At 43.9% G+C, this 26368-nt stretch overlaps 1 protein-coding gene across 5 annotated transcripts in view; it reads left to right on the top strand.

Moving 5' to 3' along the window:
• The window catches only part of PAOX (polyamine oxidase), a 30226-nt gene extending 7247 nt beyond the window's left edge, over positions 1-22979 (top strand). For 4 of the 5 annotated variants that reach the window (XM_061634747.1, XM_061634746.1, XM_061634749.1 and 1 more), the window contains exons 2-7: positions 9712-10201; positions 10553-10752; positions 11828-12083; positions 18601-18713; positions 20757-20914; positions 21117-22979. In XM_061634747.1, coding sequence (XP_061490731.1) covers positions 9729-10201; positions 10553-10752; positions 11828-12083; positions 18601-18713; positions 20757-20914; positions 21117-21260 — 1344 coding nt within the window. In that variant the 5' untranslated portion in view covers positions 9712-9728 and the 3' untranslated portion in view covers positions 21261-22979. Of the gene's footprint in view, positions 1-5563; positions 5940-9711; positions 10202-10552; positions 10753-11827; positions 12084-18600; positions 18714-20756; positions 20915-21116 lie in introns of those variants that run through there. The other variant, XM_061634745.1, reaches the window with a different exon arrangement.
• Positions 22980-26368: the final 3389 nt, after the last annotated feature.

Below are 26368 nucleotides of genomic sequence, written 5' to 3'. Positions count from 1 at the left end.
CCTTTTCTGATCTGCGGTATGCACTCCAGTTGCGCTTCTAATATAGTGTTTTTAAACAACTTCCAAGCATTTTTGAGTGATGTGACCCTCTGGACTTTGTTTTTCAGCTTTCTTTTTACCAATCCCCTCATTTTTGTGAAGTTTCCTCTTTTGAAGTCAAATGTGACCGTGTTGGATTTTCTAGGCAATTGGCCATTTACATGTATGTTTAATTTAATAGCACTATGGTCACTGCTCCCAATTGGTTCGACAACACTTACATCTCGCACTAGGTCCCGGTCCCCACTGAGGATTAAGTCCAGGGTTGCCGTCCCTCTGGTCGGTTCCATGACCAACTGGTCCAACTGGGGCTGGGGAAAGAACTGTTCATTTGGCTACAGAATGTTAGAAGTCTAGACTCTGGAATCAGAATTGTTACTCTACTTCCAGTTTAAAACGGAATAGCAGTGATTGGGGGGTTGCTAAACTGACCATGTCTGGAAGCACCACTTCTCAACTGGTGTTGCCAGGATTCTGGTTTTCACCTGGAGACTCCAGTTTTTTTGGGTCCTCTCCAAGTGCGTCACCCCAAACTCCGAACTCTTAGTTTTCATTTAACAAAAAGTTTCTAGGTGGTCTGGGTCAAGAGATATGCACCAAAGTGTCATCCACCACCCTCTGCAACTTCCGTTAGTAGCCAGCTGTTCTAAACCCCACCCTTTCAGGTTTTTAGCCAATAATTGAAGTCAGGGTTGTGATTGACAGGGGATTGTTGACCTCCAGGCCAGGGCCGGCTCCAGGAATGCCGGGGCCCTTGGGCATCAGCTTGCCCTGGGCTCCGGCGTGTGCGCGCATGAGCGTTCACATTCGCGTGCACGTTCGCATTCACGAGGGCACCCCACCCCACCCCCACCTACCTGTCTCCTGTCTGTTACTATTGCCATTAACCAAGATGGTGGCCGCGGTTTCCCTAAGGGAATGTATGTGCACACATCTCTGCCATCAACTAAGATGGCAGCAGGGGCTTCAGTACCTTGGGGAAACCGCGGCCGCCATCTTTGTTAAGGGCAACGGTAAAAGACAGCAGACAGGTAAGTGGGGAGACGTGGTGGGCCCGTGGATCACGGAAGGGGAACGGAAGAGCAGCTGAGGGGCCCCCTGTAGCTCCAGGGGCCGTCGGGCCAGTGCCCAACCTGGCCACCCTTTAGAACTGGCCCTGCTCCAGGCAATAGCTAGAACCTCTCAAAAGTCCTGAAAACACTTTCTTTTTCTTGCTTGTCTGCAAATCTCATAAACTGAGGAAGTTTATAGCTTTCAGCAACAGCGCATTTCACTCTGTGTGCAGATCTAGAACAAAAGATCACAGAAGGATCTTGCCTTTGTCTGATCCAGCTTCTTATGTTTTTATGTTCAGAAAGCAATGACACAAAGAAAAGCATTTATGGTGACTGCTTTCCGGTTACAATACTGCCTCCTACTGGAGACTCTCCCAAATCCCAAATCCAATCCTAAAACACTTTCTGGAAGTTAAGGCAGGAAAGGTTGGAGTAACAATCAATGTGATTCAATTTATATTGTGTTCTTTTTTTCTGTTTTATTTTGACATCCTGGTCAAGATTTAAAGATGGGGCAGGCTAAAAAAATCTCCCCTTCAGGTCTCAGCATAAGACTTTTTAATTCCAGCAGTTTTAGGCTAAACCGCTGCAGAATTGCTAAACATATTTAAAGAATTATAATTTAACTCCTCACGATATCCCCATCCATGTAACAAAAATGGTATATAAGTAAAAACCTATTTATTTTACAAACAAGTGTTGAATCAATTTGGGACAGTACCCATAATGCTATCAAATTCAACATATGTCTAAGTGGACAATGCCCAAGAAAACCCAACACAGTCACATTTGACTTAAAAAGAGGAAACTTCCCTGAAATGGGAGGGTTTGTTAAAAAGGAAGCTGAATAGCAAAATCAAGGGGGTCAAATTTCTGTAAAATACTTGGGGGTTGTTCAAAATTCCATTCACTATCATGAATTAAAAAAGCTGGACAGATTACAAAAGATACTACAGTTTTTGCAAGTGAGATGATTTGTTATTGACACAGACTTGAAAGTCTATAGTTGATTTGGGCAGTTTGACTAACTGTACAAAAAATACTACACAGAGTACGGCCTGCAGTGTTCAGTGAGGCTTATTGCTAGGCAATTATTTATTGAATTTATTTCTTGCCCTTCCTCCAGAAGGATTGCAGCTGTAGATGGCCCTCATTTTTATTTAGGGTTTGAAGGTTCAAATAATCCAACCACCCACTTCATTGCTATAAAAACAACTGTGAAAGGGATTTGGGTAACAACCCTATGTAAACCAGTCTCAGAACTGTCTCATACAATCTAGGGATCAGGATTTGTATTGTACAGGTCAGTTTGTAAATGTTTATTTTTTATTTTATTTATTTATTATTTGATTTATATCCCACCCTTCCTCCCAGCCAGGGCTGTGGAGTCGGTACGCCAAACCTTCGACTCCGACTCTGACTCCAACTCCTCTATTTTTCTACTGTCCGACTCCGACTCCACCCAAAATTGCTTCCAACTCCACAGCCCTGGAAAGGGCTGTAAATGTCTTCTTTAATTGGAAGCTCTCATAGGAGCATTTTTATCGCTGATCTCGGCATCACAGCATTTGTCTTCATCTGGGTCCTGTGTCATATACTGACACACAAAATGTTTTCCATCTTGAGTTATGGTGAAATGCTCACCTAGAGCTGACTTCATGGGAAGCTTCTCTGACATTCTGAATTTATATTTTAAAAAATTTGTCAATCAAAATTTATTTTGAAGCTGGAGTTGGAGTCGGTACATTTCTACCAACTCCGACTCCACCCAAAATTGCTTCCGACTCCGACTCCACGACTCCAACTCCGACTCCACAGCCCTGCTCCCAGCAGGAGCCCAGGGCGGCAAACAAAAGCACTAAAAACATATCAAAACATCATAAAAACAGACCTTAAAACACATTAAAACAAAAAACTTTTAAAACATTTTTTTAAAAAAAGCTTTAAAAACATCTTGAAAAAAGGGTTAAAAACATATTGTTTAAAATTAAAAAAAAAATTAAAAGCAATTCCAACACAAACGCAGACTGGGATAGGTCTCAAAAGGCTTGTTGAAAGAGAAAAGTCTTCAAAAGGCGCCGAAAAGATAACAGAGATGGCGCCTGCCTAATATTTAAGGGGAGGGAATTCGACAGGGTAGGTGCCACTATACTAAAGGTCCATTTCCTATGTTGTGTGGAATGGACCTCCTGATAAGATGGTATCTGCAGGATGCCCTCACCTGCAGAGTGCAATGATCAACTGGGTATATAAGGGATAAGATGGTCTTTCAGGTATCCTGGTCCCACGCTGTATAGGGCTTTGTACACCAAAACTAGAACCTTGAACTTGGCCCGGTAGCAAATAGGCAGCCAGTGCAATTCTTTCAGCAGTGGGGTGACATGCTGGCGATACCCTGCCCAGTGAGCAGTCTTGCTGCCGCATTTTTCACCAGCTGCAACTTCCGGACCAACCTCAAGGGCAGCCCCATATAGAGTGCATTACAGTAATCCAGCCTGGAGGTTACCAGTGCGTGGACAACAGTGGTTAGGCTATTCCGGTCCAGAAATGGCCACAGCTGTCTTACCAGCCGAAGCTGGTAAAAGGCACTACTAGCCACGGAGGTCACCTGGGCCTCTAGTGATAAAGATGGATCCAGGAACACCCCCATTATTATTATTTACATTTGTATACCACCCCATAGCCGAAGCTCAATATGAGCCTGCTCTTTCAGCGGGAGTATAACCCCATCCAAAGCAGACAACTGACCAATTATGCAAACTCAGGAACCACCAACCCAATTCAGACTCAGTTTATTGGCCCTCATCCAGCCCACCACCGAGTCCAGGCAGCGGTCCAGGGCTTGCATGGCCTCTCCCGATTCAGATGTTATGGAGAAATAGAGCTGGGTATTGTCAGCATATAGGGCCCTCCGAGGCGCAGAGTGGTAAGCAGCGGTAATGCAGCCAAAGCTCTGCTCACAGCCGGAGTTCGATTCCAAAGGAAGGAGGAAGTTGAATCTCCGGTAAAAGGGGTCGAGGTCCTCTCAGCCTTCCATCCATCCATGGTCGGTAAAATGAGTACCCGGCATATCCTGGGGGGTAAAGAAAGGCCAGGGAAGGAACTGGCAATCCCACCCCATATATACGGTCTGCCTAGTAAACGTCGCAAGACGTCACCCTAAGAGTCGGAAACGACTCGCACTACAAGTGCGGGGACACCTTTACCTTTACCTTTATTGTCAGCATACTGCTGACACCTCACCCCAAATCTCCTGATGACTGCTCTAAAGGGTTTCATATAGATGTTAAACAGCATGGGGGACAAGATGGTACCCTGTGGCACCCCACAGCACAATTGCCAGGGGGCCGAAAGACAGTCACCCAATGCTATTCTCTGAGAGCAACTCTGGAGATAGGATTGGAACCACTGTAAAACAGTGCCTCCAATACCCATCTCACCAAGTTGGACCAGAAGGGTACCATAGTCAATGATATCAAAAGCTGCTGAGAGATCAAGTAAGAATAACAGGGTCACACTCCCTGTCCTTCTCCCAATAGAGTCATCCATCAGGGTGACCAAGGCCGATTCAATCCCATGACCAGGCCTGAACCCAGACTGGGATGGATCAAGATAATCTGTTTCATCCAAGAGTACCTGCAACTGCCGCACCACAACCCTCTCAATCACCTTCCTTAAAAAGGGGTATTTGCAACCAGTCGGTTGTTGTCACAAACCAATGGGTCCAGGGTGGGCTTTTTCAGGAGTGGTCAGATCACCGCCTCTTTCAGGGCAGCTGGAATCACTCCCTCCCACAAGGATGCATTGACCACACCCTGGATCCACTCGGTCAACCCCCCTCGGCAAGCTTTAATAAGCCAAGAAGGGCAAGGGTCAAGAGGACACGTTGTTGGCTGCATCATCGCAAGCACCTTGTCTATGTCATCAGGCCACATCAACTGAAACCGTTCCCAAGAAGTTGCAGCAGACGTTGCACTGGACACCTCACTGGGGACTACTGTGGATGTGGACGGGGCATCAAGACTGCTACGGAGATGAGCAACTTTACCCTCAAAGTGCCTTGCAAACAATTCACAGTGGGCCTCCAAAGGGTCTAAAAGTTGATGCCAACAACTCCAAAGGATCCTGGAGTTGATGTCAATAGACCCCTGACAATACGGAAAAGCTCCACCGGATGGCTACTTGAGGATGCGATGGAGGCAGAGAAGTGGGCCTTCTTTGCCGCCTTTACCACCACACAGTAGGCACGGTTATGATGTTTTACTCGTGTCTGATCAGCCTCACAGCATGTCTTTCGTCACTTGCTCTCTAGCCATCGTCTTTAAAAAGCTTCATTTAAAAATCACTCTTCTCACATAAAAGTTAAGAATTAGAAAAAGCAACAACTCTTGTACTCTTGTTTGGCTCCCAAGTATAAAAGCTGAACTTCTTCCTTGCTTTGGTATGCACAGCTCTCGCTTCCGCTCAAAGCCAAGACGAGCGGGGGAAATGACGGCAACACGAACCCGGAAGTCTCGAGTCAAACGACTACGGGACTCTCGATGGGTGTTGTCGTTGTTCTTAAGTTGCCTTATCCTTACGGGAAGGGAAAAGGCAGTGCGTGAGAGGGAGGAGAAGCCGCCGCTGCAGCAGCCCGCTTGAGAAGAGTGGAGACAGCGCGGGCTATGGAGCTGGCGAGAGCAAGTCCCAGAGGCCCGGCCCGGCCGCGGGTGCTGATCGTGGGCGCAGGACTGGCAGGACTAGGCGCCGCCCAGCGGCTCCTTCAGGGCTCCCGGCATTTCGCCGACGTGCGCGTGCTGGAGGCCTCGGGGCGAGCTGGGGGCCGCATCCGCTCCGGAAAGCTCAGTAAGGATGGCCGGGAGAGGCTGCTATAGAAGAGCTGGTGGAATTGGACAAGAGTGTAGGGGGAATGGGGATGGTATTTCAGCACAACGCGAGGTGCTTCCGAACGAACAACTTTATCCTTTTCCTGCTTCTTTTTGGCTGTAATCCAATACACACTTACCTGGAAGTAAGGCCTGTTGAAGCCAGTGGAGCTTACTCCTGAGTAGATATGTATTGGATTGCAGTCTTTCTCGCTTTCCGGAGAGAAGACCCTCTGACCCCCCTCCGCTCACCGTGGGTTGTTGTGTTTCCTAATGATCAGTTTGGAGTCCTTTACGCGCGCCCCCCTGCGCGCCTTAACATTCGAGGGGGGCGGTGTCGGACTTCTACCCACCGCAGTCTAGCTTCTTCCTCTCATCATAACGCATATATGGAACGTGTCCTGCATTCATAAGGTCTTAGTTACGATCACCGGCATCTCCACCTTAAAAAAAAAAAGGATCATAGGTCAGAGGGTTGGAAAATATCCCTACCTTAGGCTTTAGACCCACTCCCAGTTGAAGTGGGCCATGCTGGGCTAGAAGGACCGCAAAACAGCTTTATATTATTATTGCCTGGGGTAGCCATACAACAGTTAAGACAATACAAAATTTAAAACAACAAAACTATATTTCAACACATTGCCAACGATAGCAGTTGCAAAGCTACTGAAACAAACTATATTTTAACCACTGAATTCCTGTGTGAACAGAAACGTTTTCGTATTCTTTCTGGAAGATGAAGATGAGGACAAACACACATCAGCAATAATGCACATAGGTGAAATAGATGAAGTGTATGCTAGGCTCCATGTGTTTGTTCATTTCAAGAAAGTGCCTCAGATGAACATCACTGCCAACGTCCTGGATGGTGATGTTCCCTTTTCTTCACTGGGCATCAGAAAACCCAGGCATATCTGTTACTGACACATACATTAAAGATGGTGCAAAATTCTCCCTTCTCACCTCTCTCCCTTTTGCCAAAACAAACAAAAATGCTCAAGTGCCTTGATAGAAGAAAGGACCATTCACTTGATGGAGACTTAGAGCTGCAGCAGGATCTGCTGTTCCTAAAGAATAGTTGGAGCCAAAGCTTCAACCTGAGCAATCCTGAATTATTATGTATTTGCATACAAGGATGAAAGTACTTATTTCTCCCGTGTCTGGATAATTTTCACTTGTGGAAAATGGCCGGAGCAACAGGACTGACATTCTCCTCGGCCATTTTTCCTCCACACTAGGGTTGCAACTGATTATTTAGTTAAATAAATCAATTAAAATATTTTAATCACGATGCCCCCTAGACTAACTGAACAGCAGATTTTTCTTATAGTAGGATTGCATTCATATGATTTAACTAACTTAATCTTTATGATTAATCAGCTAAGTTTAATTGAATCAGTGATAGCCCTTTTTCTTACTTTGGACATAGCTGCTGATCCTCACACATAACCTGGGATGCTATTTCCATGTGCTTATTTTGTGTGCCTTTATCAACACATGAGCACTTTCAATTTTATACCTCCAAAATCTCTCCTAATGTTTCCCATCCATGCTGGTGGGCAATGCTTGATGTATTCATGCTGTGTGTGTTGCCCCTCCCTTCACTTAGCACTTCTCCACCCACCATAAATTCCGGAAACAGGTCCTGTTGTAGGTATGTGTGCAGGTATTTGTTTAGTTGTGGAGACACTTTTTATTTTTTATTATTTTTCAAATGCAAGTTTTCCAGTATACCAGATTTTCAACAAAAGAACAGGAAAAAAAATTTTTTTAAGTATGTGTGGGTCACTCCAAGTCAGGAAACTTGAGGTCCATTGTGGGCATGTTTGCAAGTATTTGTTTACCTTTGAATAGACACTTTTATTTTCTGTTAAAAATAGTTTTGAAATACAGGTTTTCTGATATTCCAAATTTTCACAAAAGGACAGTCAAAAATATCTTTTAAAATGTATGTTGCAAGCCAGGCAAGGATTTGGAGTCACTCCCATAAAAGGTTGCCACTTCCTTTCCTGCCCTTTCTCTTTCCTGCTTCCTCTATGGGCAAATTTTATCTTGATTTTTAATGCCGCTTTTTTTGCTCAAATCTGAGTGAATGATTTAAAAAAAATTCAAGGCAGGGCTGGCAACTGAAGAGAGACTACCAAAAAGTAAACATAAGTGCATCCAGAAAAGAAATTAATGTAGGAGGGAACAAGCGGCAATGTAAAGAGGAGTAGCTAAAGCTTGATTGATCCACCCACAGGAAACCCCCCCCCCCCCGATGCAAAGCGTTTGCTGTCCAAAGTGTAGCGGTATGGGGCCAGTTTTTTCACCACTTAGTGGATGATCCCCAGATTGAGGAAATCCAAATTCAGAGGTGAAAATGTGTGAGATCACAGTTCTTTGTCGTGGACATCATGTAGATGAGAACTCAAGCAACTTTGAATCCACATCTGGTTTGGACACGTCCCTAATCTCCCTCCCCATCACCCACCCTGCACACATGCTTTTCTGCCTCTTCTCTTTCCTTCCACCCGTGCTCTTGCAAAAACAAACCCAAAATCAAATCCATCATAGCCTTCTTCCTCTTCACTTCCCCATTACTAATGCTACACAAGGGAAGTAGCATGCAGTCCATGTAGACAAGCTGGAGGGGGTGCTGGTCCCACTAGCTGCTGCTGCGCAGGAGGAGGAATACATGGCTGGATTTCTCCTTTGCACAGCAAATCACCCTGGGTTTTATAATTGCACTAGTTTTGCTCAGATTGGGGCAGTCCAAATATGGTCTCTGTCTTCCTGGAGCCCTAGTACAAACTCTACAAGTAACTTTGCCCCATAAAAGTGCTTTGGAGAACAGCGTGGTTGGAATTTTCCTTTCTTAGCTTGGGGAGCAACAACCTCCTGCACATGCACTATCCCTCACGCCTAACCTAGTTTAAAGTGGTACTGGGTCCGTGTCCCCCCCCCCCCGCCTCATCTGCTCTCTTGTTTAAAAACAGAAATACACTTCTTCCATTCTCTAGCAATTTTGACACATGTGAGAGTGGAATTCTCAAAGTGTGGATCCTCTGTAGCCAAGTAGCCCACACACAGAGAGGTATGAGAAAGCTTGGGGAGGACCCTGAAGTTTGCCAAAATACAGAGAAAAGAAATTAAAGGGGAAGGCACAAAAATAGTCCAATGAGGACTAAGCATGTGCAGTGGCTATGGAATGCTGATTGGCTATTCAGAGAGAAAAAATGAAACCAAAGAAAAGGAGGAATAGAAAGTATCCTGGAAGATGGCTTGGCTGGCTGATTGTCTGAAACCCTGAACAGGAGCGCTCCATACTGCAACATTTTGTTGCAGGTACCACTTGTAAATTGACATACACTTTTGCATGCATCAACAGACAGCCGTGGTGGGGTTGTGCCACTGACATGACCTCTGACCACTGGAACAGAGAGGAAGAGGGGTGTAGTGGTGAGGTGGGCACAGTGCAAATGCACCAGTGGAGTCAATCTGGTGCTCCTGCCAGCACATTTACACTCTGCCAACCTCACCACCTCCCCCTCTCTATCCCGGTGTGCTGCAGTGACTCAGCCAGTTGGAGGTCAGGAGTGGTGCAGCTCAACTGGTGCCTTGCCAAAAGCCTGAAGGCCCCAAACACCTGAGTGTGGAGAGGCTTACCTCCTTAGTTTGTACTATGGCAGAATTAACAGGTCTGAGAAATTACTCTGTTGAGGCTTGATCCTGCAGACACATTGGAAAGCCATATCTTTCTCTCCTTCTAGGAAATAAAGTGGTGGAGATGGGTGCCCACTGGATCCACGGGCCTTGCAGGGAGAACCCTGTTTTCCAGCTGGCATCGAAATACGGACTGCTGGATGATGATGCTCTGGCTGAGGAAAACCAGCAGGTGGAAGTGGGGGGTCACCCCTTGGGGCCTTCAGCCTGCTACTCCAGTTCAGGCCAGTTGCTGAGCCATGACATAGTGGGCTCTATGGGGGTCCTCTTTTTCACTCTCTTAGAAGAATCGCGTGAGTTCCTGCATGTGGCCAAAGTGCCTGTACCCAGTGTGGGTGAGTACTTGAAAGAGGCGATAGTTCAGAGGGTGAAAGAATGGCCAGATGATGAGGAGACAAAGCGCCTGAAATTGGCCATCCTTAACATATTCTTCAAGTTGGAGTGCTGCGTGAGTGGGACCCATAGCTTGGACCTGGTGGCATTGGGCCCCTTCGGGGAGTATACAATGCTTCCTGGCTTGGACTGCACATTTCCCAAGTAAGTGACTGTCTTGGCTGTCATAAATGAGCGTACACTCCAGGAGTCTTCTCTGGTTCCCTTGGGGCTCACTTGTAAATGTACTGGAAGTGGCTTGGCTTTGGAAGCAGGGAGGGCTCATAGCTAAGTGAGGAATTCATTGCATATGTAACTCTACGTAGGACATGGATTTTATTTCCCTTTTTGTTCATTTCTGGACCTCTCCCCTTCTGTTATGAGTATCCTTTTCCTATGTGGCTGGAAGGCAGTTTGTTTTTTAATTGCTAATATTTTAGGAGGAAAAGGAATGAATCCATGCTGAAGCAGATCCAAGACCAGGCTACCATATTTTGTCTCACTTCCATTTTGCAGTGGTTATGAAGGCCTCACAGAATGCCTGATGGCATCTCTGCCCAAAGGGATCGTCTTGTTTGATAAGCAGGTGAAGACAGTTAATTGGGAAAGCTCCTATCTGGAAGAGGCTCCCACAGGCCGAAACTTCAGTGTGCAGGTGGAATGTGAAGATGGCGAGAAGTTTTTAGCAGACCATGTCATCGTCACTGTGCCTCTAGGTGAAATTTCACTGGCTTTCTGATTTTCTCCTGTGGGTGCTATGCCTAGCATTTTTTTCCTTTATCACGGGAGATTTACCACTGATCTCTGGCAGCATACACTATGACCAGGGTTGACTGTAGTTGTCTAGCACTGAGTATGAAGTGAGCTGCAGAGTCATTGGGGCTGGGGGAGAGGACCACTTGAGAGACATTAGAGAACAGAATCTCCAAGCTTTAAGCTTCTTCAGCTCTTTGAATTTGGAACACCCTTCAGAATTTACTTTTCCCTCCAGAATGTCTAGCCCTGTGCCAAATATCTGTAGCAGTAGAGAGTCTCATGTGGCGGAGCCTCCATCCTGCTCCTGCATGTATGGATCTGAACTGGAATAAACAAAGCTTAAAGATGATTATTTTAGGATGTGCTAGTCCTTCCTTGCATCCCCGCACCCTTGCCATCAGGTTGATCTAGGTCAGAAATGGGGAACTTCAGGGCTGGGGGGCAAATATGGCCTTCCAGGGCTCTCTCTCTCTCGGCCTTGAAACTGACCCCAGACTACACATCCTCTCCCCAGGCCACTTCCCTGGCTGAAATTAGTCCTTGGACTCCTAATTCTTCTTGATTGCTTAGATGGAGGATAGAGAGGGCTCTACAAGTGTGCGTAGAAAGTAGTCTACTGAACAAAGGTAAAATTCACATTCGTTGCTCTGCCCAGTTTTGTTTCTGGCCTCTTGCATTATGGACATGTGGCCCTTGGAAGGGTGCCCAGAAGGGAGATCAGCTCTCAGGCTGAAAATGGTTCCCCCAGCCCTGATCTTGTGGAGTTCCTGCTTGACGCCTCTGAGAGATGCCCACCCCTCTAATCACAGTTTATTTTCCAGCAGCAGGCGCTGGATCATAACAAAACCAGACCTCAAGACATTACATCCCCTCCCTCAAAAATATATCTTGTGAACTCTCTTTCCATAAATCCCAAGGGAAGAGAATTTTATCCAGTACTTACTACTTACTAAAGTGTTTGTACAGTCTGCTCCAGGGACATTTTCCCAAATGTTGGTCATATACTCATCTGATGTGCCCTTTCCTTCTCTCTAGGTTTCCTCAAAGAACATCAAGAGTCGTTTTTTTACCCACCACTTCCACCCCAGAAGATGGCAGCGATAAGACAGCTAGGCTTTGGGACAAACAATAAAATATTTTTAGAATTTGAGCAGCCATTCTGGAAGCCAGACTGTCAAATGCTTGAGGTTGCATGGGAGGATGAATCACCCTTGGCTGAGCCATCCACTGATTTGGAGGCTACCTGGTTCCAAAAGGTTGCTGGCTTCATTGTTCTCCACCCTGCAGAGAGGTACGTGAGAAAGACAGGCTCATGGGTTACAGAATAGGCTATTTTCACCTATGAACAATTATTTCAGGTTCAGAAGAACTGTGTTAAATAAAGGTAAAAAAGCAGGAGGTTTTGTTGTTATGTGCCTTCAAGTCGATTACAACTTATGGCGACCCTATGAATCAGCAACCTCCAAGAGCATCTGTCATGAACCACCCTGTTCAGATCTTGTAAGTTCAGGTCTGTGGCTTCCTTTATGGAATCAATCCATCTCTTGTTTGGCCTTCCTCTTTTTCTACTCCCTTCTGTTTTTCCAAGCATTAAATGTCTTTTCTAGTGAATCATGTCTTCTCATTATGTGTCCAAAGTAGGATAACCTCAGTTCCATCGTTTTAGCTTCTAGTGACAGTTCTGGTTTAATTTGTTCTAACACCCAATTATTTGTCTTTTTTGCAGTCCATGGTATGCGCAAAGCTCTCCTCCAGCAGCACATTTCAAATGAGTTGATTTTTCTCTTATCCACTTTTTTCACTGTCCAACTTTCACATCCATACATAGAGATTGGGAATACCGTGGTCTGAATCATCTTGACTTTGGTGTTCAGTGATACATCTTTGCATTTGAGGACCTTTTCTTGTTCTCTCACAGCTGCCCTCCCCAGTCCTAGCCTTCTTCTGATTTCTTGACTATTGTCTCCATTTTGGTTAATGACTGTGCCGAGGTATTGATAATCCTTGACAAGTTCAATGTCCTCGTTGTCAACTTTAAAGTTACATAAATCTTCTGTTGTCATTAGTCTTTTTGACGTTCAGCTGTAGTCCTGCTTTTGTGCTTTCCTCTTTAACTTTCATCAGCATTCGTTTCAAATCATTACTGGTTTCTGCTAAGAGTATGGTATCGTCTGCATATTTTAAATTATTGATGTTCCTTCCTCCAATTTTCACACCTCCTTCCTCTTGGTCCAATCCCGCTTTCCGTATGATATGTTCTGCGTACAGATTAAACAAATAGTGTGATAAAATACACCCCTGTCTCACACCCTTTCTGATGGGGAACCAATCGGTTTCTCCATATTGTGTCCTTTCAGTAGCCTCTTGTCCAGAGTATAGGTTGCGCATCAGGACAGTCAGATGCTGTGGCACCCCCATTCCTTTTAAAGCATTCCATAGTTTTTCATGATCTACACAGTCAAAGGCTTTGCTGTAGTCTATAAAGCACAGGATGATTTTCTTCTGAAATTCCTGCTCCGTTCCATTATCCAATGTATGTTTGCATTATGATCTCTGGTGCCTCTTCCCTTTCTAAATCCAGCTTGGACGTCTGGCATTTCTCACTCCATATATGGTAAGAGCCTTTGTTGTAGAATCTTGAGCATTACTTTACTTGCATGGGATATTAAGGCAATAGTTCGGTAATTACTGCATTCTCTGGGATCCCCTTTCTTTGGAAGTGGGATATATATTGAACGCTTCCAGTCTGTGGGCCATTGTTTAGTTTTCCATATTTCTTGACGGATTTTTGTCAAACTTTGGACAGATTCAGTCTCAGTAACTTGTAGCAACTCTATTGGTATGCCATCTATTCCTGGTGATTTGTTTCTTCCAAGAATTTTAAGAGCAACTTTCACCTCACATTCTAAAATTTCTGGTTCTTCATCATATGGTTCCTCCATGAATGAATCTGTCATCTTGCCATCTCTTTTATAGAGTTCTTCAGTGTATTGTTTCCATCTTCCTTTTATTTCATCTCAGTCAGTCAGTGTGTTCCCCTGTTGTTTATTCAACATCCCTACTTGTGGTTTAAATTTCCCTTTCATTTCTCTAATCTTTTGGAATAGGGCTCTTGTTCTTCCCATTTTGTTGTCCTTTTCTATTTCTATACAATAACTGTTGTAATAGTTTTCTTTGTCCCTACGTACTAGTTGTTGTATAGTTGTATTTAGGGTTCTGACTGTGTTTCTATCTCCTTTTGCTGTTGCTTTCTTTAACCATTGTAAGAGTTTCTTCAGTCATCCATTGAGGTCTTTCTCTCTTTTTAACAAGAGGTATTGTCTTTTTGCATTCTTCCTTCATAATGTCCCTGACTTCAGTCCATAGTTCTTCTGGTTCTCTGTCAACTAAGTTTAAAGCCTCAAACCTGTTCCTTATTTGATCTTTATATTCTTCTGGGATGTTATTTAAATTGTATTTTGGCATTATGATTGCTTTGTTCTTCTTCTTTAGCTTTACTCTGATTTTCGATACGATCAGTTCATGATCTGTACCGCAGTCTGCTCCTGGTCTTGTTTTTGCAGAAAGTATGGAACTTCTCCATCTTCTGTTTCCAATTATATAATCAATTTGATTCCTGTATTGACCATCTGGTGATGTCCACATGTACAGTCGTCTTTTTGGTTGCTCAAAAAAGTGGTCCGGTAGAGACCATTTGGGTACAAATAAATGGAGAAACAAATAAAACCGACATGGTAGTAGGTGTCTACTACAGACCCCCTGGCCAAGAAGAGGTGGTTGACAAGGCCTTTCTCAAACAAATCTCCGAAATCTCAAGCAGGCAAGAAGTAGTAGTGATGGGGGACTTCAACTACCCGGATATCTGCTGGGAGACAAACTCTGCGAAGCACAAAGCCTCCAACAAATTCCTGATGGGCCTTGCTGATAATTTCTTCTTTCAAAAAGTAGAAGAAGGACCAAGGGGATCGGCAATCCTGGACCTGATCTTAACTAACAGGGACGAATTGGTCACGGGAATTAAAGCGGTCGGTACCTTGGGGGAAAGTGACCACGTAATGCTGGAATTCGTGATTCTGGGGAAAGCCAAAGAAGAATATAGTCAAATATGGACCTTGGATTTCAGGAAAGCTGATTTTAGCAAGCTCAGGGAAATGATGGGTAGGATCCCGTGGCTAGATAGACTAAAGAAAAAAGGAGCCCAAGAAGCGTGGGAGTTCATGAAGAACATATTACAAAAAGTGCAATCGCAAACAATTCCAAAGAGGAAGAAAAACGGAAGACATCGGAAAAAGCCAATGTGGCTACACGGAAGACTGGTGGAGGAGGTCAAAATAAAAAAGAGCATGTATAAAGAATGGAAGGAAGGATGCATCACCAAGGAAGAGTACTGACGAGCAGCTCGGGCTTGCAGGAATGGCGTAAGGAAAGCTAAAACCCAGAATGAGCTGAGGCTGGCGAGGGAAGCGAGGAACAACAAAAAGGGGTTTTTCAGATATGTTCGAAGCAAGAGAAAGACCAAGGAAACGGTGGGACTGCTGCGCAATGAGGATGGCAAAATGTTGACAGATAACAAGAAAAAGGCAGAACTGCTCAACGCCTATTTTGCCTTCGTTTTCTCCCAAAAAGGGAACAGTGTGCAACCTTGCATCAGTAGCAATCTCAGTAAGGGGTTGGGATTGCAGTTCAAGATTGATAAGGAGATAGGAAATACCTAGTTAACCTAAATGAGTTCAAATCTCCACGGCCTGATGAACTGCATCCCAGAGTATTGAAGGAACTTGCTGATGTACTCTCAGAACCTCTTGCCATCATCTTTGAGAAATCCTGGAGAACGGGAGAGGTGCCGGAGGATTGGAGACGGGCAAACGTCGTCCCACTCTTTTAAAAGGGTAAAAAAGAAGATCCAGGGAATTACAGGCCGGTCAGTTTGACTTCAATACCGGGAAAGATATTAGAACAGATAATAAGAGAGTCCATTGGCAACTATCTAGATGACAATGCTGTGATTAGAAGGAGCCAGCATGGGTTTGTCAAGAAAAAATCCTGTCAAACTAATCTCATCTCTTTTTTTGATCAGGTCACTAGCTTAGTAGATGGTGGAAATGCTGTAGATGTCATCTATCTAGATTTCAGCAAAGCATTTGACAAAGTCCCCCACGACCTTTTGATTAGCAAACTGGTCAAATGCGGACTACATGGAAATACTGTCAGGTGGATTCACAACTGGTTGGAAAACTGTACTCAAAGAGTGGTCGTCGGTGGCTCTGCTTCGGACTGGAAGGAGGTTTCGAGTGGAGTGCCACAGGGTTCTGTCCTGGGGGCGATACTCTTCAACATTTTTATCAATGACTTAGATGATGGGGTGGAGGGAAGCCTTATGAAGTTTGCGGATGATACGAAACTGGGAGGGATAGCTAACACAATGGAAAACAGGAATAAAATCCAAAGGGACCTGGATAGACTAGAAAATTGGGCTGAAATTAATAAAATGACATTCAATAAAGACAAATGCAAGATTCTGCATTTAGGCCACAAAAACAAAATGCACGGATACAGGATGGGAAATACCCGGCTTAGCAGTAGTGCGTGTGAGAAGGACCTTGGATTTGTAGTGGATCGCAAGTTGAACATGACCCAGCAGTGTGATGCTGCGGCAAAAAAGGCAAATGTGGTTTTGGGCTGCATAAACAGAGCTATAGTTTCCAGGTCGAGGGAAGTAATAGTCCCACTATATTCTGCATTAGTCAGGCCTCATCTGGAATACTGCGTTCAGTTCTGGGCGCCTCATTTTAAAAAAGATATAGACAAGTTAGAGCGGGTTCAGAAGAGGGCGACAAGGATGATAGCCGGTATGGAGAACAAGTCTTATGAGGAAAGGTTGAAGGAACTTGGCATGTTCAGTCTGGTGAAGAGAAGGCTGAGGGGGTGACATGATTGCACTCTTATAAGTACCTGACGGGCTGTCACATAGAGGAGGGTACAGATTTGTTCTCTGCTGCCCCAGAGGGTAGGACTAGGTCTAATGGTTTTAAGTTGCAGGAGTGTAGATTCAGATTGGACATTAGAAGGAACTTCTTGACAGTAAGGGCAGTTCGGCAATGGAACCGACTGCCTAGGGAGGTGGTGGGATCCCCTTCGCTGGATGTCTTCAAGCAGAGGCTGGACAGTTATCTGCGGGAGATGCTCTAGCTGTGGATTTCCTGCTGTAGACTCGATGGCCTACAAGGCCCCTTCCAACTCTATGATTCTATGTGTTGGCAAGAAACAAATCATTGGCTTCACAGAATTCAATAAGTCTTTCTCCTGCTTCATTTCTGTCACCTAAGCCCCATTTCCCCACAATTCCTAGTTCTTCTCTGTTCCTTACTTTTGCATTCCAGTCCCCCATGATTATCATCATATCTTGTTTTGGTGTGTGATCAATTTCCTCCTGTACTTCTGCGTAAAATCTCTCCAATTCTTCTTTTGCGTTTGATGTTGGAGCATAGACTTGGATGATGGTTATGTTAATCGGTTTCCCATTTAATCTCATTGATACAACTCTTTCAGACCTTGCGTTGTAGCTCTTAATTGCTTTTGCTACATCACTTCTCACTATTAAAGCAACTCCGTTTCTTCTTGATTTCTCATTTCCTGCATAAAGTATTTTGTAGTTGCCTGATTGAAAATGTCCCACTCCAGTCCATTTTAATTCACTCACGCCAAGTATTGTGATGTTGATATGCTCCATTTCTTGCTTGACAATTTCTAACTTTCCCTGGTTCATGCTTCTCACATTCCATGTTCCTATTGTATGCGTCATACAACTCTGGACTCTCCTTTCGCATCTGTGCGCATCAGCCTCTGGGCTTCCTTTCGGCTTTGACCCAGCTGAGTCATTAGTCACAGCACTACTCGTACTTGTCCTTTGTTCTTCCCCAGTAGCTCGGTGAGTGCTTTCTGACCTGGGGGTCTCATCTTCCAGCACTATCTCGTGTTGCATTTTGGATACTCTGTTCATAGGGTTTTCATAGTAAGAGGTATTGAGAGGTGGTTTACCATTGCCTTCCTCTGAATTTGGATGCATCTTAGTCTGGTGTCTCAGCTTTGACTATTCCACCATGGGTGCCCCTGCTAGGAGTCTAGCCTCTTGGTCTAGACTCCTGATGGCATTGCTCTCAGCTTCTTCAACACTCTCAAACCCCCTCACCACGTTAAGGTGTTCATCCTAAAGGGGGTGGAGGTTTTAATCTAATTGATTAAAGGGTAATAATTCAACAGAACCACTAGCACTCAGGAAAGACTTCCCAAGAAACTCCAGTATAAAGCTACAGCATTCTTAACAAAATATGTAACATCATTAAAATCAGACTTCATATTGTTTAACAGGGAAATGGCCACAACACTAATAATAAAAATTATCTGGGGAACTTATGCAATATTGTGTCCTGTTCAGTATATTGCTAGAAATTATTAAGGATAAAACTGTTAGGGTGTAGAAGAATAAAATGTGTGGGTGGGCATACCACACTGAAGCCTATTTTTGTAAATCTGCCACTATGATAAATGACTTTTCACAAGAATGGCACATATGCAGGATGGTTTTTCTTACTGGCCATATTAGCAAATGACAGTTTCCTCCTGACATTCACACTCTGGGATCTAATGGGATGTATAACATTGCATGAAGTTTCCTGTGGCATTTGGCTGGCCATGTTTGAAAACTGAGCCAGATGGGCCATTGCTCTAGACTAGTATGGCAAGTGTTAGTGGATTCAAGGCAGTCTTGCTTTACAAAGCCTTTCTCCTATTGTCCTTTTCCCATACAGATACGGGCATATCTTATGTGGCTTCATTGCTGGGAAAGAAGCTGAATTCATGGAAACACTCACAGATGCAGAGGTCCTTTCAGCCTTAACACAAGTATTTCGTAGAGCAACAGGTAGGTATCTCTTCTAAGAAGTTGGACTGACGGGGAATTCTGGGATTCATTGGATCAGGGGTTGTGACATCCTTCCCCTGACACCACCTGTGACGCTCTCACTCGTGGCTACCAGCAGTCAGGATCGTCATGTTTATTTTTACCTCTCTCCGCTCTAGCACAGATCTCAAAAGATCCCTCTGCTAGGCCACACTACCCAACACTCTGTGTACTCAATATAGCCTCTAGACTGTGCCTTAGTCTCTTCCTGGCTATATGATACCTTGTGTCTGTGTGTATCGGTAATTCCCAACCCCCCTGAAGCCTCTTGCCTATGAAGCTCACAGCTCTGGGTTGTTCTGTGGTACTGAATGTTGATACAATATCTCCTCCTTTACCGCTGCCACCATTAGATACAATTTCTTCTCCAGCCTTGGTTACCCTGCCTTCCCCCCTGGTCTGTACACTCCAGCTAAGGAATCAGGCTTTTAAGTAAACCAAGAAAATGTTTATTGTTCACACTAGGAATAACAAGATTACTTATATATATTGTTGACAAGCGTATGGTTTCATATATGATACTCTTATGTTCTTACTTCTTAATATTTGCCTCAGAACTCCTAATCCAATCTCTCTACAACAACCTTCAACGCCCACCACCCACTAACTAACCAACCTCCACCCTGTCCAACAAACACCCAACCTCAAACACCCAGACTCAACTGTCATTCTCCCTTTTATACCTTCAGCCATTCAAACATACAGCCAATCATCCTCCAGCATTCTACAGCCCATGTACTCCCCGAAGCTCTCTGGGCGGTTTACAGCATTAACGAATCAGGAGGTTACACATCAGTATTACATAGACATTGCATAGGCATTGCATTGGCATTGCATAAGCACTGCATTGGCATTGCATTATGTTCTAGCACTTCACATACCAGTACATTTAGGCTATGAGCTAAGCATTTCAGTTAATGCAATCCTTTCTATGTCTTGGAGAGTTCAGGAATGTCCAGTGTCTGTTCAGTGTTATCTTATAGAGTTCAAGCTGTACCATATACAGTCAGGGAAGATAGCTCTGAAAATAAAAAGGTTCTGGCTGGCTACTAAACTAGTAAAATATTATAAACCTTTATAGCTTTATAAGAGAATATATTTTGCTTATTGTTTGTATATAAAAAATTCTCCATCAGGACAGGCACCTGCCAGGTATGCTTTAATTTGGATTCCTGCATTGAGCAGGGGGTTGGACTTGATGGGCTTATAGACCCTTTCCAACTCTTAAGATGCTATGATTCTGTGTTTGCACGTATTGGATGAAGCATGCAAAAACTGATGCATTATTAAGACCACTGACCTAAATTTTGTAAAATGTCTTGAATTCATATGATGTATGTGTAAAGAAAGTGCCCGCTATGTTCTCCTTCTATCCCACCTTCTTTGAAAATCGGGAGTTTGTGGTTAAACCCAAGATATTCTCTGCTTTTGAGAATGTAGGCTCTGGAAATGAAGGCACAGGAGTTTGAGATGAAGAAACAAATGGCAAGAAGATTGACTGTGTTCTATTATCCACTGACAGATGGTCCTCAGTTGCACAGGGGCATGGTGCAGCTTCAGTGGTACTCAGTGAAACCAGGGTCAGGTGGTATTAACTGCAGAAGGGCCTAACAGCCAAGCACAAACCACTGCTTTATGACTGGAACCTCTTTGGCCATGCTGCCTGGGGCTGATGGGAGTTGAAGTCAAACAACATTTGGAAGCCCACAAGTTCCTCACCCTTGCTCTGCATAATCCCTAAATTTGGTTGTCTTTAAATTGTCAGTTCTCAATTAAATCTCAATCTGAACACCTGATGAAGCAGAAATAGCCAATTCTCACAAGAAGGGGTTACCAAAACCACATACAGGTTTGGTGCTGCTTACCCAACTACATCTCACTGTTCTGAGTAAATTGTCAGACGAACTCTGCATACCACAGTTGCCCAATGCTGTTAAAATTACTTCATTTAAAATAAGAACTACCAGGCAAAATACTCACCTGGTCTCTGTGTGTTTGGATCAGGAAATCCACAACTTGGCCCTCCAAAGAACATCCTGCGATCTAAATGGCACAGTGAGCCCCACACCAAAGGCTCCTACAGTTATGTGGCCATTGGCAGTTCTGGAGATGACATTGACGTTCTTGCTCAACCCCTTCCTGAGGACACATCTGATTCCAAGGTAACCATTCTGAGTTCCTGGCTGTATTGGAGCCTGTCTCTCAGCTTCTGTTGAACATCCACAAGCTACAACACACACCCTTTGTTGTGTCAACTGAGCATTGGGTGATTTCCCCAAGTCATGTTTGTCAACTCTTCTCCTTCCACCCTAACCTATTTTGACCCAAACAGAACTAAGCTAATACTGTTCTTTCTCATTGCAGCCACCACAGGTTCTTTTTGCAGGAGAAGCTACACATCGCACATTCTATTCTACTACCCATGGGGCCTTGTTGTCAGGCTGGAGAGAAGCAAATCGTCTCATCCACATCTACAACATGTCTGAATCCCCACATTCTGCATTGTAATCCAGAAGCTGAGATAACAGCAGCTTCATTTTCTGCTGATGACATTCTCCCAGTAGTTGTTAGAAGTTATCTCTCAGTATAACTCCCTGCTCCTCAGCTTTTTAATCAGTGAGATAAAAATCCCTGGGGGAATCATTTTTCTTGAGTTGATCATTGGGAGCATGGAAGCCAAATGACACAGCTTTTAACACCTCCACTGTGTGCAAGAGAAGGCATTCAGTATTAATAATACACCTCTGGTTATGCAGCTTCATGTTTTCTGGTCCTGGTATATAACTTCCTATCCTGAAGGATTCAACCTACGCAGAACTCAGCTGAATCTTTGCATTTACCTCCTCATGTCAAGGCAGTGTATTACCTGCCTGAATTTGAATATTATGTTGGTCTTTACACAAAAACTTAGATCGACTCATCTCTCTCCCCTCCCGAAGTAGACACTGTAAGATTGCTATAGTACTCTTCTCTCAATCCCAGTGCGCTGTGAATTTCAGTACACTGGCAGCAGAGCATCCTTCCAGGGGACCGTGCTTCTTTAAGGGAGCAAGAAACTATTCTGTATTCCTGGGCAAACTGCTGTGGAGGGAACAGTAACTTGACAAGTGGTCTTGACAAGCTGTGTTCAGGTCCTATGCTCATGAGCTGATGTGGAAGGAGAAAATCAGGTTCATTATCTTTTCAAAGTAGTGAGACTTTTGCCCTCTACTGTGCTAAACCCAAGGCTACTACACACCATAGTATAAACACCCATTAATAATACCATTGGGCTAGTAAAGAAGTCCTCTTCCCACCACTCCACAGTAAATACTTCACATAATGTTCCAAGTGGAGTCATAGTCTTATTTTTTTAAGCTTGACAATTGTCATGCCTTAGTTGGCACTGGCAAGAACAGCTCTGTAATTAACAGCCTTTCTGAAAATTTTATTCTTTATGAAATGAAAATTATTTGCTCTACCAGTATGCAATTTGGAATCTACAGCTGGCTAACTTACAGAACAATCTGCTGATAAATGACTGAGCTACATCAATTATGAACATTTGCTTGAAATTGGAACCTTTGCACTGTTGAAGCCCTGTTTGTGCTGATCCATTCCCCCCCCCCCAGTTTAAATTATGTGAATAATTCCAGGAACTTTCAGAGAACTGCCTCTCTAATGGTCTGCCCAAATCAGTTGCATATTTTTAAAACTCTAGAGTTTCAAAGTCCCTATTTTAAATTCCTACTCATGTACTGGAAAATCTAGCTGTTCTTAGGTGGAACATTTTCTGGCAGTAAAATGTCTATCATCAGCCCAAGCACTCTTACAGAAGAATTTCTTTTTCTTTGTTTTGTTTGGAAGAAAGGAAGAGTGCTGCTGTGTGAGGGACAGAGAAAGACAGAAGTGGAAAGGAGAAAAAGAAGTCTGGTGCTGCTATATATGTTTATGAAAAAGCACCCATGCAAAAAGTCATCTTTGTATTACCTTTCTGTAAAATGCACAAATGATTCCTATATGCTTAATTTCACTAAACATATTGTGACTCTCCAATCAATTGACTTATTTTCTATTTTAACAGTGGACTGCTATTCCATCATTGTTATAAGCTACTCTGTCTCAGCCTTATCCTACTCCACCAAAGCAATATGGGGGCAATAAGAGTTATCTACACTCATTGCTTAAAAACACTTCTTGCACTATTAGACAAACTATGAATATAATAAAAACAGGGTAATAATCAAATGGCCTACTTTGCAAGCTTAATGTGTCCACTAATAGTAAATAAATTACTGGGTTGATATGCTTTACTTTGAAAGTAGTTCACATTTGTACACCCTCTTAGTATTATATACCTGTACTGAAGTTACATTTTCCTGCCCCCCATATGATTCAGAACATTCCCTTTTTTTAAAAGGCAAGGAAATTCTAGAATTAAAGAACCTGCAGCCCTAGGTAATGCCTTTGCCAAGATGGGGAGTGTGACTCGTGATTCTTTTGGACCTCTGAGCACCTTTCATTACTATCAACTTTGGTATCCTTCTGGATAGGCTTTTGTGGTTGAGTGTTGGCAGGACTGTGGTGTAGCAATTCTGCTACTACTTGGTTGACCGATTTTATTATTATTGCTGTACCCCTTGGCAGTTAGTATGGGGTACCATAGGGCTCTTATCCCCCATGCTATTTAAAATCTACATGAAACCACCAGGATAGGTTATCTGGTAAGCGATATCAGAGTGCAGATGACATATCTGCTCTCCTTTGCATCAAATCCAGGTGAGGGTGCTTTGTATCAGTGTCTATTTTATTTTAGTTTATAACAGGATTTATATGCCATTTAATCATAAAAACCTGTAAGTGATTTATATAAAATACACACTAAAATTACTGATAAAATCAGTAAAATTGATAAAAATAAAATCATTACTGGATGATGGACTGGATAAAGGCTAATAAGCTGAGACTCAATCCAAGCAAGTCAGAGGTACTGCTTGTGGATGGTTCATCACCCAGATAAGTGGTGGTCAACCTGTTTTGGAGGGGGTTTCAGTCCCCAAGAGGATAAAGTTCATAGTTCAGGGGTGCTCTTTGACTCAACATTGTTGCTGGAAGCACAGGTAGCTTCTGTGACTTGGAGCACATTTTAGCAGCATAGGCTGATACATCAACTACGTCTCTATATCTGGATAGAGATACGAACCTAGCTATGATTCTCAATACTATAGTAACCTCTCATCTGAGTACTGGGATGCATTATAAATGGGGATGCCTCTTGAAAATGGGTCAGAATAAAGGCAGCAAGATTGTTAACTGGGACTGGCCAATATGATTGTATTCTGTCAGTGTTTTATCTTCTGTCCTGACTTCCAATCAGTTTCTGGACCAATTCAAAGTGCTAGTATTAATTTAAAATCCTAAACAGAAGAAGGAGCATCTCATATACTGGAGGAGACGTTTCTTCAGGTAGCCCAGCCCCAACCTGTTTAAAAGGGGGCTGAGGAACATTTAGCTTTACAAATATTGGGACACTAATTCCCAGTCAGTCCCTGGCAGCACAACCAAAAGCTAGGGATGATGGGAGTTGTAGTCCAGCAACATCTGGAAGGCCAAATGCCTTTCCAGCCCTGTCCTAGATCCTAGTATCTTCTTCGGAGGCCCTTCTCCAAGTGCCCCCTACACACATGAGGGGAAGTGGGTGGCTATTAAGGAAAGGGCCTTTTCAGTGGTAGTGCCTTTTTATTTTATTTATTATTTGATTTATATCCCACCCTTCAGGCAGGAGCCCAGGGCAGCAGAATGCCCTCCCAGCCAGCATGCTTGTAGATTGCCCTCCCGTGAGATGCTCACCTGGCGCCTAAGTTTTCTTTTAGGTGAAGATACTTTTATATTTCAGTTTAAAAAAATGTTTGTGTGCTTTTTAAACCTTGAGCACTTCTGGTTTTATTCTGTTTTGAAGTGAACTTGATTTTCTTAATCGTTAGTGTTTTTTAAAACAAAAAAATCCCTGTAATTGACCAGAGAAGTTACTTTCTTTTGCATAAATTTTTATTTATTTATTTATTTTCATTAAATAATAATAATAATAAAATTTTATTTATGAGTCGCCCATCTGGCCGAATTAACAGCCACTCTAGGCGACGTACATCAATACAATAAAATACAATATAAAACGAGAGCCACAATCAATAATTAGACTAAACACTACAATTCTGATTAATAACAGTATTAAAAGCTAACCCACCCCAGGGATTTATTTATTTATTTATTATTTCAATTTATATACCGCCCTTAGCAGAATAGCTCTCAGGGCGGTGAACAAACAAGATAAAATACAATATATCATAGTAAAAAAATCACAAAAACATGTACAAACAAACAACAGAAAGCACAACAAAAACGAAATACAACACAAATTAAGAAGAATACATGTTAGAAGTAGAAAGATTAAGAAAATTAAAAGATTAAAATGCCTGGGAGCATAAAAAGGTCTTTACCTGGCGCCGGAAAGATAGAAGTGTAGGCGCCAGGCGTACCTCTTCAGGGAGGCTGTTCCACAACTCAGGGGCCACCACAGAAAAGGCCCTAGATCTAGTAACCACCCTCCGGGCTTCCCGATGAGCTGGTACCCGGAGGAGGGCCTTAGATTCTGAACGAAGTGAACGGGTAGGTTCATAGCGAGAGAGGCGTTCCACAAGGTATTGAGGTCCCACGTCGTGTAAGGCTTTATAGGTCAAAACCAGCACCTTGAATCTCGCCCGGAAGCAAATAGGGAGCCAGTGCAGACGCGCCAGAATAGGTGTTATATGCGAAGACCGACTGGTCCTCGTCAATAGTCTGGCAGCCGCGTTCTGCACCAGCTGAAGCTTCCGAACTGTCTTCAAGGGCAGCCCTATGTAGAGCGCATTACAGTAATCCAATCTTGAAGTTACCAGAGCATGAACAACGGAGGCGAGGTCATCCCTGTCCAGATAGGGGCGTAGTTGGGCTACCAGACGAAGATGGTAAAATGCATTCCGTGCCACCGAGGCCACTTGGGCCTCGAGAGACAAGGAAGAGTTGAAAAGAACCCCCAAACTACGTACCCGTTCTTTCAGGGGGAGTGTAACCCCATCCAGAACAGGGTGAACATCCACCATCTGAGCAGGGAAGGCGTTCACCAGCAATGTCTCAGTCTTGTCTGGATTGAGTCTCAGTTTATTAGCTCTCATCCAGTCCATTATCGTGGTCAGGCAACGGTTCAGCACATCAACAGACTCACCTGCAGAAGATGAAAAGGAGAAATAGAGCTGCGTGTCATCAGCATATTGATGGCAATGCACTCCAAAACTCCTGATGACCGCACCCAGCGGCTGCATGTAGATGTTGAAAAGCATTGGGGACAAGACCGACCCCTGAGGGACTCCACAATGGAGAGTCCATGGTGTCGAGTGATGTTCCCCAAGCACTACCTTCTGGTGACGGTCCGCGAAGTAGGAGCGGAACCACTGCCAAGCAGTGCCCCCGACACCCAACTCCGCGAGGTCTTCAAGGCTTGGCGGAAACCTATCAGGGAGGGGGCATGGCGAAGGTCGAAAGGAAGGGAATTCCAGAGGGTGGGGGCCACAATCAAGAATGCCCTCTCTCTAGTCCGCACC

The sequence above is a fragment of the Rhineura floridana genome, chromosome 7, assembly GCF_030035675.1.
Source record: "Rhineura floridana isolate rRhiFlo1 chromosome 7, rRhiFlo1.hap2, whole genome shotgun sequence".
NCBI lineage: Eukaryota > Metazoa > Chordata > Lepidosauria > Squamata > Rhineuridae > Rhineura > Rhineura floridana.
This window is presented reverse-complemented; position numbering and strand designations above follow the sequence as displayed.